At 44.1% G+C, this 12,682-nt stretch overlaps 1 protein-coding gene across 4 annotated transcripts in view; it reads left to right on the top strand.

Annotated features, from left to right (window-relative positions):
• Nucleotides 1-10,459, top strand: part of LOC100701040 (dematin) — a 28,337-nt gene extending 17,878 nt beyond the window's left edge. For 3 of the 4 annotated variants that reach the window (XM_019346551.2, XM_019346552.2, XM_025912059.1), the window contains exons 9-18: nucleotides 27-71; nucleotides 290-442; nucleotides 821-936; nucleotides 2,485-2,590; nucleotides 3,194-3,252; nucleotides 3,331-3,373; nucleotides 3,576-3,583; nucleotides 3,674-3,730; nucleotides 4,062-4,142; nucleotides 8,374-10,459. In XM_019346551.2, the coding sequence (XP_019202096.1) occupies nucleotides 27-71; nucleotides 290-442; nucleotides 821-936; nucleotides 2,485-2,590; nucleotides 3,194-3,252; nucleotides 3,331-3,373; nucleotides 3,576-3,583; nucleotides 3,674-3,730; nucleotides 4,062-4,142; nucleotides 8,374-8,487 (782 nt within the window). In that variant the 3' untranslated portion in view covers nucleotides 8,488-10,459. The remainder of the gene's footprint in view (nucleotides 1-26; nucleotides 72-289; nucleotides 443-820; nucleotides 937-2,484; nucleotides 2,591-3,193; nucleotides 3,253-3,330; nucleotides 3,374-3,575; nucleotides 3,584-3,673; nucleotides 3,731-4,061; nucleotides 4,143-8,373) is intronic. The other variant, XM_019346553.2, reaches the window with a different exon arrangement.
• The last annotated feature ends 2,223 nt before the right edge of the window (nucleotides 10,460-12,682 follow it).

Raw genomic sequence — 12,682 nt, 5'->3', positions numbered from 1 at the left:
TACACATGTGATTTTATTGTTTTCAGAAAATGGTACCAACATCTACAAGAAGCCTCCCATCTACAAACAGGGTGAGTCGCTGACGTTCAAATCGATTTCAGAATAAAAGCTGCAATAAATTTATCGCTGAACGTAATGAAAACAGAGCGAGTGAATGTGGGTCAGCCGCTGTCCCGTAAACAGCACGCCTCCTTTCACTGTGTTTAATCTGCTTTAACATGCACTGTGTGTGTGTGTGTGTGTGTGTGTGTGTGTGTGTGTGTGTGTGTGTGTGTGTGTGTGTGCACAGATGTGTCGTCCTCTTCGGTCCCTCAGGGGAAACACATCGAGGATTTGATCATCGAGTCTTCAAAGTTTCCTGCAGCTCAGCCTCCAGACCCGAACCAGCCCTCCAAGATCGAGACCGACTACTGGCCCTGCCCCCCCTCGCTGGCCGTGATTGGTACGACCCAAACACACACACACTCGTGTTTTCATATCTTAGTGAGGACATCTAACTGACACGACGCTAGCTGCTCACTCTGGCCCAACTGTAACTCTGACACTAAACCACACTTTGAGCCTCAAACATGCTTCAGACTCGTCAGCATTTAGTCCTTCTGGTCCTCACAATGATGTTTAAACAAGTGCATACATATACACACTCTGATCAATGTGCTACATTTACAGTTCATTAGGAAAGTGGGATTTTCCAGGTTTTCATCTAAAAATCACGTCTGGCTTTAAATCCTGATTATTCCTGCTTCTTGTCACGTATTCATCTCACCGTTCCCTTGTCTCCTCTCTTCTGCTCTCCTTTCCATAACTCCTCTCCTCTCAGCAGAAAAGGAATGGAAGAGGAAGGAGCAGAAAGTCGAGGAGGAGGAGGAGGAGGATGGAGAGCTGGATGATGAGCTGTGGGGACTCAGAAAGCTTCAGAAGCAAGAGCTGAACAAGGTGGGAGACCCGGAGCCAGCTGCAGGTGCAGATGAGCTGCAGCAGTTTGAATGTTGGTCAGGAATCACCAAAAATCACCTTCACTGTCAGAAAAGCAGGAAACTGCAAATATTCACGTCCAAGAAGCTGCTTTTAAAAACTCTCACAGTCCGATGAATAAAGCATGAGGACCGCTGCTGCGTCAGCTGCTGTTTGGTTTGTGGGAGACTGAAAACACTGACTTCATCATGGAGATCTGAATGTGTGCAGAGATAATCTGTGCACGGGTTAAACAGTCAGAGTGCTTTGAATGTGCTTTCACTGTCGTGTTTATCCTTTAGAGGCACGGCTCATTTCAAAATAAAAGCCACGTTTTTCCTGAAGAGCACTTCAGCTCCGTCAGAAACATCTGTTTGCAGAGTCAGCTCTGTAGGAGCCAGCTGTGCCACTCTGAACAACAACACGAGCCATTATTCTGGGCACTTTGCATTTTGCTGTCTAACGTTGGCTCCTCTTTCACCTTTTTAAAAACGAGATGTGACCACGAGAAGCTGGAGGGCGGAGTCAAACACAGAGACCTGCTAATCAGTCAAATCCTCGAATTTCTCCCAGTTCAGCTGAGCTCAGTCTGCTGTGACCTCACAGCAGCCATGTTATTGGTCACATGATGTCCTTAAAATGCAGAGTTCAGGTGAAGCTTAGCAGACAGCTAGCAGCTACAGTCACGTGTCACCTTTCACCTGTCAGTCAAACAGGCCACGCCCCTCACACTTTAAGCCTTAATAGGATTTAAACAGGTGAGTAATAAACAGCTGTTATAAAGGAGGAAATTCCCCACAGAGACAGAACAGTCTGTGTAACATGGGAGTCTCTGGGACGACTCACTGCTGCCCCTGCTGGACACCAGAGGAGCTGCAGCGTGATTCTTCAGACCTGGAGGTTGATGTTTGGTCCTCCTCGGCTCTTATTGCATGTTAGCTCGCTGCTGAAGAGTCTGCTTTGGTGGAAGGAAAACCATCCCTGCGTGAAACTGCTCGATGCATTTTTCGTTATTATTGTCTTTCTACAAACATGTGCAGATGTTGGGAAGGTGACTTTTAAAATCTACAGATTACAGATTACATGGCCCAAAATGTATTCTGTAACATATTCCGTTACGTTACTCAATGAGAGTAACGTATTCTGAATACTTTGGATTATGGGGCAATCGTGGCTCAACAGTTGGGAGTTCGTCTTGTAATTGGAAGGTTGCCGGTTCGAGCCCCGGCTTGGACAGTCTCGGTCGTTGTGTCCTTGGGCAAGACACTTCACCCGTTGCCTACTGGTGGTGGTCAGAGGGCCCGGTGGCGCCAGTGTCCGGCAGCCTCGCCTCTGTCAGTGCGCCCCAGGGTGGCTGTGGCTACAATGTAGCTTGCCATCACCAGTGTGTGAATGTGTGGATGACTGAATGTAGTGTAAAGTGCTTTAGGGTCCGTAGGGACTAAGTAAAGCGCTATACAAATACAGGCCATTTAGTGAATATATTATTATGCTTTTTACAAGTCGTCTTCTGTTTCTGTCTCGTGTCAGATTGAGTCCAATCTGGGCAAAATTATCCTGAAGGAGGAGCTGGAGAAGTCTGCAGCGCCTCTGAGGAGGAAAACACGCTCTTTACCGGAGCGCAGCCACAACGCCGGTACACACACACACACACACACACACACACACACGACATTTTTTGCATTAGGTACAGATTTCAGAAGGAAAATACAAAAAATACAAATAAAATACAAACAAATATAAAATAAGTAAGATAATACACGGCATGTGATTATGGGAATGTTTGTGGAAAATATGCAAGACATAAACTTTGTAGCTTAACATAACTATTCTACCACTACTTTGTGGAGACCAACAGTCACTCACAAAAATATCCTTTAATACGAAGAAAATTTGCAAAGTTGAAGGATTTCTAAGCGCTGTTAGTAAAAGTGTCTGAACCTGAAATTCTTATTTTATGAGCGTGAACAAGAAGTAAATTTTCTAAACAGCAAAACATTTTTAAAGTTTATCAGTTGATGTAACTTTTGGTGCAAATTGAAAAACTGCAGTTTTAGTGTTTTGGGTTCAGATTTCAGTGAAGGCATCATGATGCATCGTGGAAACAGGAAGTGATGTCACCTGGTCACAGGTGACTGTCGTAACCTTTCAGAACAAAACATCTCCAGGTGGTCAGACTGATGCACATGTTGTGTAGCGTTTCCTTTCCCCCTCACAGCCCCTCCCCTCTGCTCTGCAGGGTCCAACGCCTCCAGGTCCGTGTATTTCCCAGCGTCCTCTAAGAGCGGCCTGTCCAGGGTGAGTATCTGCGCGCTCGCTCTGAGGTTTGACAACGAAGTCGAGTGAAGACACCAACCTGTTTGTGTTTGTTTGCAGCTGCGCTCGGCCGAGTTCAGCTCCTCGGAGAAACCCGCTGCAGGTACAAACGTCCGTCATGAAAGCTCAGGTTCAGGATTTTACAGGTGTAGTTGTACACCTGTAAAACTACACCTGTGAAGTATTTTAGCATTTTGTGCTGAAAATTAAACTTGTACATCAGCACAAAACGTCCACTCTCAGACTCGACTTTTTTCATCGTAACAGAAAATAATGAAACTGTTTGTCTCTTTGTGTCTCTGCAGGGCTTCAGGTACACTTTCCATTATTTTAACCTCGTTTGCAGAAACTCCTGATGAATAATTGGCGCCGGTGTTCATCATAGTGTTTGTTTTTGTGTCAGAACGAGGACTCGAGGATGGACAGAGGGAACTCTCTCCCCAGCATGCTGGAGCACAAGGTACAGAAAGCTGCCGAAGCTCAGGCTGCTGTAAACACGCAGTTTGGCCCAGTTCTTCTACTCTTGGATCTTTATGATGTCATAGAGGGCATCTCTGAGGGTCAGTGTGAGATAAAGAAGGATTATTATGAACTGTCACTCGTGCAAAGCTGCCCTTATAGAATAAGAATATGGAATGAGCAGGGCAGATGTATTAAACATGTCCTGTTTCCACATGGAGTCTGAACTCAGGCGCAGCGAGCAGATAAATGTGTGAGGCTGTTTCGTCCCCTCAGCGGGACACGAGGACAATGTGGTTTTCACGTCACGTCTCCTCTGCGTCTGCGTGCAGGTTTATCCCTACGAGGTGCTGGTGGTGACTCACAGAGGACGCGGCAAACTGCCCCCCGGTGTGGATCGGACACGGCTGGAGGTAAAAAAGTGACAAACAAATAAGTGTTTCTCAGACCAAGTCTCTGTCGGTACAACTCGAGCTGCTGAACCTGTTCTGATATCAAACCACATCGTTATCGATATCCGGTCTTTTAGTCTGACATCATCAGCTGTTTCCAGGTCCAAACTCTGCTTCAGGTCCCAAAGTCAAACGAACACTGCGGCATCACTGAGAGTTAAAAACTGTCTAAATTCTTTCATCTGTAATAAAATGATCAGCGTTGCTGCTTTACCAGGTGTAACAATTAAGTTTAACATCCAGGCATCCATGAAAACAGGATTTATTACATTTAATGGAGTTAGGAGTTAGCAGGAAGTTAGCTCACTAGTTTCCATCTAAACATGATATAGCATGTTCTGACTGAGAGATTTCTGAAACATTCAAACGTACAGCTCTGCTATCACTTCCAACATAAATGAAGACAGAAAACTAAACAGCAGTGACGTTTGTAGGGTTACTGAAGTTGGGCTAGCTGCTATATAATGATGTGCTATGTGATCACTAGCGACACAGCTATGTTAGCATAACATAAACAGTGAAGCTGGAGGATGAACGCTAACTTTTTTCCACTCGATAAAAGTTAACGTGAGGGTTCCCGATGGTTAGGGACAAATGCAATCGCATGGCAGGATGCTGTAAACGGACCAAACTTCAGTCAGGAGAACAACTGAGATAATCCATCCACAATACCAGGTTAGTCATTAATATACTGCTGCATGGGCTGGGCTGTAGTTACATCGTAAGGGTTTAAACACTGAGCTTTAAAATGATTAGCGGTAATAAAAACCGAGAGAAGAATCACTGACTGTTTCAGATTAAATAGAACAAGATACAAAACATGTTAAAAACACAACAGCCTTCATAAACTCAGAGTAGCTCGGACCAAAGCAGGATTCATACGTCATCACTTAAAGACCGAACAGAGTCATCCAGGGTCCAGGACGGGCCGTCACATCTCAGAAAAATCTGTTTTATTGAATTAAACATTTATTGAAATTGACTGAGCGAGAATGTTTCTTCCTCTTATCTTTAAATATTCTCAGATGATCGTCCGCCGGCTGTTTAGGACCACAACGCTGGAATCATATTTAATATTTGGCAGCCTCGTTAATAAACTCTTTGATGCTCGTCGACCTTTGAAAAATGCGTCGGGTTGTTTTAGACGCAGCGTGGGGTCGGTGCAGGGTGAAAAATGACAAGTGACTTCTTTGCAGTGTTGCCAACTCCTCAGTAAGGAAAATCGCTATTGGCTGTCCTAAAAGTCGCTAGAAGTCGCTAAATGACGTCATCACCTAATTTGCATAATTGGTCACGCTAATGTAATTGTAACCTACGTTGTTGGAGAGAGAAATAACATCGTGGAAGAGACAAAGTGAGTAAAAAACGTCCTAAATGCAGTTAGAATTTATTTAGAACTACAAATGAAATTTCTTTTAGTAATTATTGTTTTTTAATGTCACAATTCCAACCCTGCTCCTTTATCCGGGCTTGGACCGGCAAAAGTGACCCGAAATAGGCACTCTGGTGGAGTTACTTTGTGTGTGTGTGTGTGTGTGTGTGTGTTTATAAGTAGTTTTAAACCTTGTGATCCACAAAACAACATAACAGTAAACAGAGGTGGGACCAAGTCATTGTTTTGCAAGTCTCAAGTAAGTCCCAAGTCTTTATCCTCAAGTCAGAGTCAAGTCGTAAGTCAAGACAGACAACTTTCAAGTCAAGTCCCAAGTCCGAAACTTTGAATTTCAAGTCCTTTCAAGTCGTTTTTTTTAACCCTCTGGGGTCCCGGGTATAATTGGCCGTTCTTGACTACTTTTGATTTTACTTCTATATTTCACTTTTAAAATATGTTTTTCTTGCCTTGTTTGGTATCATTATTTACAGCACAACCTCAAATATCTGAAATTTGAGTTATTTTTTTCATTTTGGTATACTATATTAGCACAGTTGATCTAAATTCAGACAAAAAATTCAGAATCCGAGTAGAAAAAAGTTATATTTTTTTACATGTTTAACAAATCATTTTCATAACTTGAAATGCAAATAGAAATTGTACATTTCTAAAAATGATGCACAAGTTTTGCAAACAACAAAGTTATATGGTACTATTTACCTAAAAATGCAGCCAAGGCCTCAGGCGTTTTTTATATAACCATTTAAATCTATTTACAGAACAATCAGGTGTGCTGCATCAAATAAGAAGGCACACAAATTATTTGTGCCAGTCCAAAAAATGTAGTTTGTGTTCAGTATAAGACAGAGGAGAACCCCACAGGCCTAAACCCTGCAGGTCTGACAACTGGAGGTGCAACAGTCCAGTTTTCTATGTGGAGACAGCGTTTACACTGGAATCTGCCTTTGACAGCTTTTTTAGATCAAATATGAAATTCAGCAGTCTAACCGACACACAATACAAAACAATAACTACACAACAAACTAACTACAGCCTCCAAACACGCTAAACGTCACTAATGTCTCACATATGAAAACTCTCTCTCTCTCTTTCTTTCGCTCGCCCGCTTTCCGTCGCGGGTGTCACTCCTAAAAACTTCCCCTTCTCCCTAAACAACCAAATGTCACATGTTGCCTTATCATTTTTTTGATTGGCTGACATGGTAAACTCTAACACCAATAGGGAAGGGGTGTTTTTTCTTTTTCTTTTTTCACTCGCAAGTGGCGAGCGTATGCTAGGCTGTCTGTAGAAAACGCCGTTTTTGTCTAGCATCCCTGTTGAGAATAACCTTTGCAAATAAACAACAGCTAATAATATAAGATCAAAGTATTTTATTTGATGTATTGACATAAATGACAGAAGAAAAAGGCCATGTATAGCAGGACTACTCAATTACACACTAAGGTGGGCCAGATTTTCTAACCAAAAAAAAATTTCCCAGGCTCAGACATGCAAAAGTTAAACACGACCATACACTAATTGCAAATTAAACACAGTGATTTTGAATTGTGATGTGATGGTAAAATAAATATTTGTCAGTCTAAACTGGGTTAAATCTACGGGGTTAATGATGGGGAGGAGACGGAGAGAGACTGAGTACAGCTACAGAACCCACTTTCTGAAACGGACCCTGCTCACCATTCACCGACAATTCTGAGCTAACAAGTTGCATGTTATTCTTGGATGCGCTTGCAGGACCGGATTTAAAATAGCATGACAAACATATCATACCTGTTAAAGCCAAACAGTATCATCAACGTAGCCCGGAGAACATTTGCTAATAAGATGAAGTTATCTAAGTCAGCTGTCTCATCGTAGCAAAAAAAAGCACCACCTACCGTTCTTTATGCAACTTCAAATGTCGGACAAAGTTGGAAGTTGTTCCATCTCCGTCTGTGATTCTCTTCTTGCATGTTTTGCATATTGCATTTCGTTTTTTGTTGACTACTTCGTAGTTTATGTACCCGAAAGAAATTACTCTTTGAAGCATTTTTGGCTCGAGCGTTTTTGTTCTTGTTTTTTTCAAATCTGGTTAATTTGATTGGCTGTGCTACAGCCCACGCTCACATACGGAGTGTGGTAAGAATGAATGAATGAATAAAGTGAATTAATGGTCCGCACTTTTTATATAATATGTATGTTAAATTTTAGATTTGGGTAAAATATCAAGTCTTTTCAAGTAAACAGGTTCAAGTCCAATTCAAGTCCCAAGTCACTGGTGTAAAAGTCCAAGTCAAGTCACAAGTCTTACAACCTTTTTTCAAGTCAAGTCTAAAGTCATAAAATTAATGACTCGAGTCTGACTCGAGTCCAAGTCATGTGACTCGAGTCCACACCTCTGACAGTAAAAGAAGAACTGACTGCGTAACAGTCAGTGCGGGAGCAGCGGCTTCGCTCATGCGCGATTCATTTGCCGTTTGGAGGCATAGGTGTGAACATCTCCTGCCCTGATAGCAGCTGGGGGAGGACTATCCTCCGCCTGTGAGCGCTTTGGCACAGGCGAGGTGCCCACGGCAGCACCGCTGCTTGTTGAGAGTAAGAGCGATACGCGTTTTCACGTCAAAAAGTCGTCATAAATAAGTCTCCAATAACACCAGAAAAAATCGCCAGATTTGTCGTTAGTCGCTTTTTAGAAAAAAAAAGTCGCTAAGGGGTCTGAAAACTCGCTAAATATAGCGACAAAGTCACTAAGTTGGCAACACTGCTTCTTTGTTCCCGCTCTCTCCCTCTCTCTGATTGTGGCTGTCTCTCGCCCTGCAGAGGCACCTCTCTCAGGAGGAGTTCTTCAGCGTTTTCGGGATGTCCGTCGAGGAGTTCGATCGCCTCTCCCTCTGGAAGAGGAACGACCTGAAAAAAAAGGTCTGTCTCTTCTGAAGCTGCTCGCCCCACAGTCCCTCGCTTCCAGCCGGTGGGACATCGAACCAAATGGACTCATCATCGTCATCATCAGCCGACACCCTCACTTCAGTTTGTAGACACCTCAGGAGGCTTCAGGTTTGCAGAGAAACACGAGTGCTGCACATATTAACGTCACCGGTTATCTGCAGAACGTTAGCAATGAAGGACGGAGCGAGCACAAATAATACATCACAGAACAAGGACGAGTCTGCGGTCTGTGGCGGTTTGTGACGGGTCGGCGCTCTCACAAGACCCTCTGAACCTCTGCATCCCAGCCACAGTCGGACATCCGGCCAACATTCCTGCTGACTCCGAGTCAGCTCCCGGACTGACAAACAAAACCTGTTGCAATCTTTATACGAAGAATTAATCCTACTGGCTTAGCCAGCTATGATGTCATAGTGACAGCACTTCTTTCCAGCATCAAAGAGAAAAACAAGCAGACGGTTTGATCGCAGTCACTCGACTTCAGTCACGACAGACTGAACGTCTCTCTTAAACCTGCAGCCGGCGGACAAACTAACCCAGCGTGGTTTAGTTGATGATGTCAGCATGTCGTTTAATCACAACAAAATATAAAAACCGTCTTTAGACATTTTATTTGACCTTAAAAAACAAAAAGTGGAAGACATTAAATAATAATATAAAAGCTCAGCTTGAACTGAGTTCATAAAGAAACATTGTGACTGATTTTTCTGCCCATCATATGAGAACATGAGGCTAAAAAGTACTAAAAAGCTGCTAATTAAAGACCGTAAGCTGACTAAAAGGAACAAATCATTTCTGCCTCAAGTGGCGATTACAGGAACTGCAGTTTTCTGTCAACCAAGGAGGCCACGCCCCTAATAATACAAACTTTGAGACTTTAATAAGTTTCTTAAAGTAATAGACACGCCCAACCCGACCCCCAGTACAGCTGACAGTCGCCTCACAGCTGGGGAGCTCTTACTGACGGAGTTTGAGGACAGACTATCCAATCAGGAGCCCCCTTTAAGCTCAAAGGGCGGTCCCTTTCCTCTTCTCCTCTCGTTGGCTCCGGTTGCTTCAAAGCTCGTTCATCATGCGTTGATCCACAGCCTCCGCTGGCTGCGATGAAACCGTCTCCTCCCAGTTTTTTTCTTTCTAGTTCAGCAGAAGCCACTGCCACACACACACACACACACACACACACACGTTTTCATATCTTAGTGACGACATCTAATTGACATAATGCTAACCATCAGAAATGAATGCCTAACCCTAAACTGTGACCCTGACACTAACACCACCTTTAAACTCGGGGACGGGCACTTTGTCCCCATAAAGGCTGTTGGTCTCCACAAGTATAGTAACATGCTGGTTTTCTGTCCTCACAAAGATATCTAAACAGGTACACACACACACACACACACACATACACTTCTGAGAGATGTTTGCAGCGCAGGCTGAGCTCTGACGGCTCTGCTTCCTCCAATCAGCGTCTGCGAGTGTTGCTTAGTGACCAAATGATGTGCAGCTATTTTTTAACCTACATAAAGAAAGTGGCATGTTTGTTATTAATGGAGTCTAACTAAAAATGAAATAATAGATCCTGAATGTTGACGAGAACACGGCGGGCGAGTTCAGCTCTTCCGTACGTGTGACGTCATCACTCTTTGTTAAATATATGTAATGAAACATCCACCAGCTGCACTGAATATCAGCATGTTTCACAGCTGTAGGTGGTTAAACCCTCGCGGGCTGGACTCAGGACCGGATTTAAAGGTGTCATTTTTAATGTGTTGGTAAATCAAGGCCAGCAGGTCAGAACCAGAGAGGTGATTTCCTCCCTCCACGAGGTGCAATCACAAAGTTCTGCAACAAATAAAAATCAAACATGTTTCTGGATTCGTACGGTGACCTCTCATGTCCTCTGTTCTTCGTTGAACCTTCACTAACTAACCCGACTTTCATGTGGAGGCGATGACTCTGTTTTAAACCACAACTCAGAGACCAAACGCAGCATCCCCGTCGCTGTGTGCCAGCAGTCGCACTGTTAGCATGGAGCTGCAACGTCGTGTGCTGCGTCCCCGTCTGCCTCGCTGCCCATCGTCCTCACCAGATCTGACTCTCTCTGTTTTACCCTCAAAATGAATTTCAGGCTCAAAATCTTGAATTAGAAACACTCCGACTGAGCGGCCGAGGACCGCGTGCTCGGTCCGGATCACTGACTGTCCGGACAGACAAAAACATGGACGCGACCAACATGGACCACATGCTGTGTTTTTAGCATGGAAGTGAGTGAGGATGCAAAGTTCACCAAAGTCAGTCACAAAAATGTTCCAACAACAAACCCAATGAGACTGAAACATTTCAGGAAGCTAACAGAAGAAAAGTGGCTAAAGCTAAAAGCTATCCCGAGCTCAGGGCTAGCTGCATCCTCGGTATGAGCAACAGAGTCACAGACACGAGTGAAAAATGGAAAAGGGTCAGTGGCCTGTTATCTGGTGGAGTTATAAACATCCACTTCATAAATCTGCTGCTGTGCTTTGGCCCACCTGGTCAGGTAAAGGTGAGCGCAGGAGCAGAGCTCTTTACCTTCAGCTGTCTCAGAGACACCAGATCCTGAACTTCCTGCAGTTTGGGGGGAATGTAAAGTCGGATCATTCCTGTTGTCACGTGTTTTTGCATTGAAGAAAAGTTGATTTGTGTTTGTTTCACAGTTTAGAGCGCCAGAGGCCCGAGGGTCAGACTTCAGAGCAGGACGTCCAAGGAGCAGAGGTGGGCGTGGTTAGACAGCGCCTCGATGCGGTCACAGGTGGGGGTGGGAACACAGACCCAGTGATAACTTGGGAGCTTCACAGCTGTGTTGTCATCACGGCCGACAGGTGCAGCAGGTCCCCTCCACCCGTGTCCGCTGAGAGCCGCCACCTGAGACGTGGACGGGTTTGATTTTTGTTGTTGGAAAACTTGTGATTGCAGCTCGTTCACATCAGCAACACGAGCTCGTCATTAAATCAGGACTTTATGAAGCTGCTGCTCGTCTGCTGTTAGCGTCCATCAGAGTCTTTTTACTGATCTTCAGTTTCACATAGTTTGAAGTGAGCTCGCTGGGCTCTGGGAGGTTTCTGACTCATTTTTGCAAAACAGTCTTTTATTCTTAAAACTTTAAGGCCTTTTTTCCTTTAATAAAGTAACAATAACAATAATAATAATAATAATTATAAGCATGTAAAAACGAGGCGTTCGCGTCTCAGCTCGTTTGTTCCTTCAATTCCGAGTTCAGCAGCTCCGCCCTGCGTGAGGTTTAAGCTCAGATCACTCTCACTGCATCACTTTTTTAAAAAATCACCACCGCCACTTCCTGCATCACCCGCTGTCACGTCTGCCTCGCCACTTCCTGTATCTGTGGATCAATAAAATAAAAGACTGAGGATAAAACAGATGGAGAAGTGAGACGTGTCAGAGCGAGCATCGGTCACTTTATGATTTCCTCTTTTCTTTAACTTTTCTTTTGTCTGGATGATTTTGACGCCGTTCACCCAGACGCGCTCTGATTGGTTTGTGTAGTTAGAAACAGGAAGTGATTGCTGTGACGACACATGATTGTTCCATGTTTTTCTTTTTTGTACATTTGAAGTGTTTTTTCTGTTTTTCTTGAGTTCTTTAGACTCGCGGGGCGGCTTCAGCGCCCGTCAGCGTCTCTGATCGTTCACCTGCTGCGTGCGTGATGTCAGGATGATGATGTCATATGTTATTCTAGCTTTCTTTGAAACACGCTGGCAGTTACAGGTTTGAGTTTCTCTTCTTTGGACTCGTGTTTCTCACCTCACGGCGAGCAGAACGACCTGAAGAATTCAAATAACCCAAAAAACTATTTAACATATTTTTATCCTTGTTTTTCTTTGGACTCATTATGAGAGTCAGACGCGTGTTGGGAATTGTACCTCCGGCAGTTTGAGAAATACGAGCCCAGAGGTCAGAGGTCAGACTCGCTGACGAGCAGCCGCCCTGCTGCTGTACATACTGAACCACTGAATGACTTCATGCTAGTTGCTGTTGTTTTCTTCTGTGGATGCAGCTGCTGTAACAGATGAATGGTGACGTGAGTGATTAACCAGGAGTTACAATAAAGAGCATTTCTATTTGGAGAAAAAAACTCTGCTTCACGTCGTCTTTGCACTGCAAACGTTTCTGTAAGACAAAAACATCT

Source organism: Oreochromis niloticus, linkage group LG12, assembly GCF_001858045.2.
Source record: "Oreochromis niloticus isolate F11D_XX linkage group LG12, O_niloticus_UMD_NMBU, whole genome shotgun sequence".
Classification (NCBI taxonomy): Eukaryota; Metazoa; Chordata; class Actinopteri; order Cichliformes; family Cichlidae; genus Oreochromis; species Oreochromis niloticus.
This window is presented reverse-complemented; position numbering and strand designations above follow the sequence as displayed.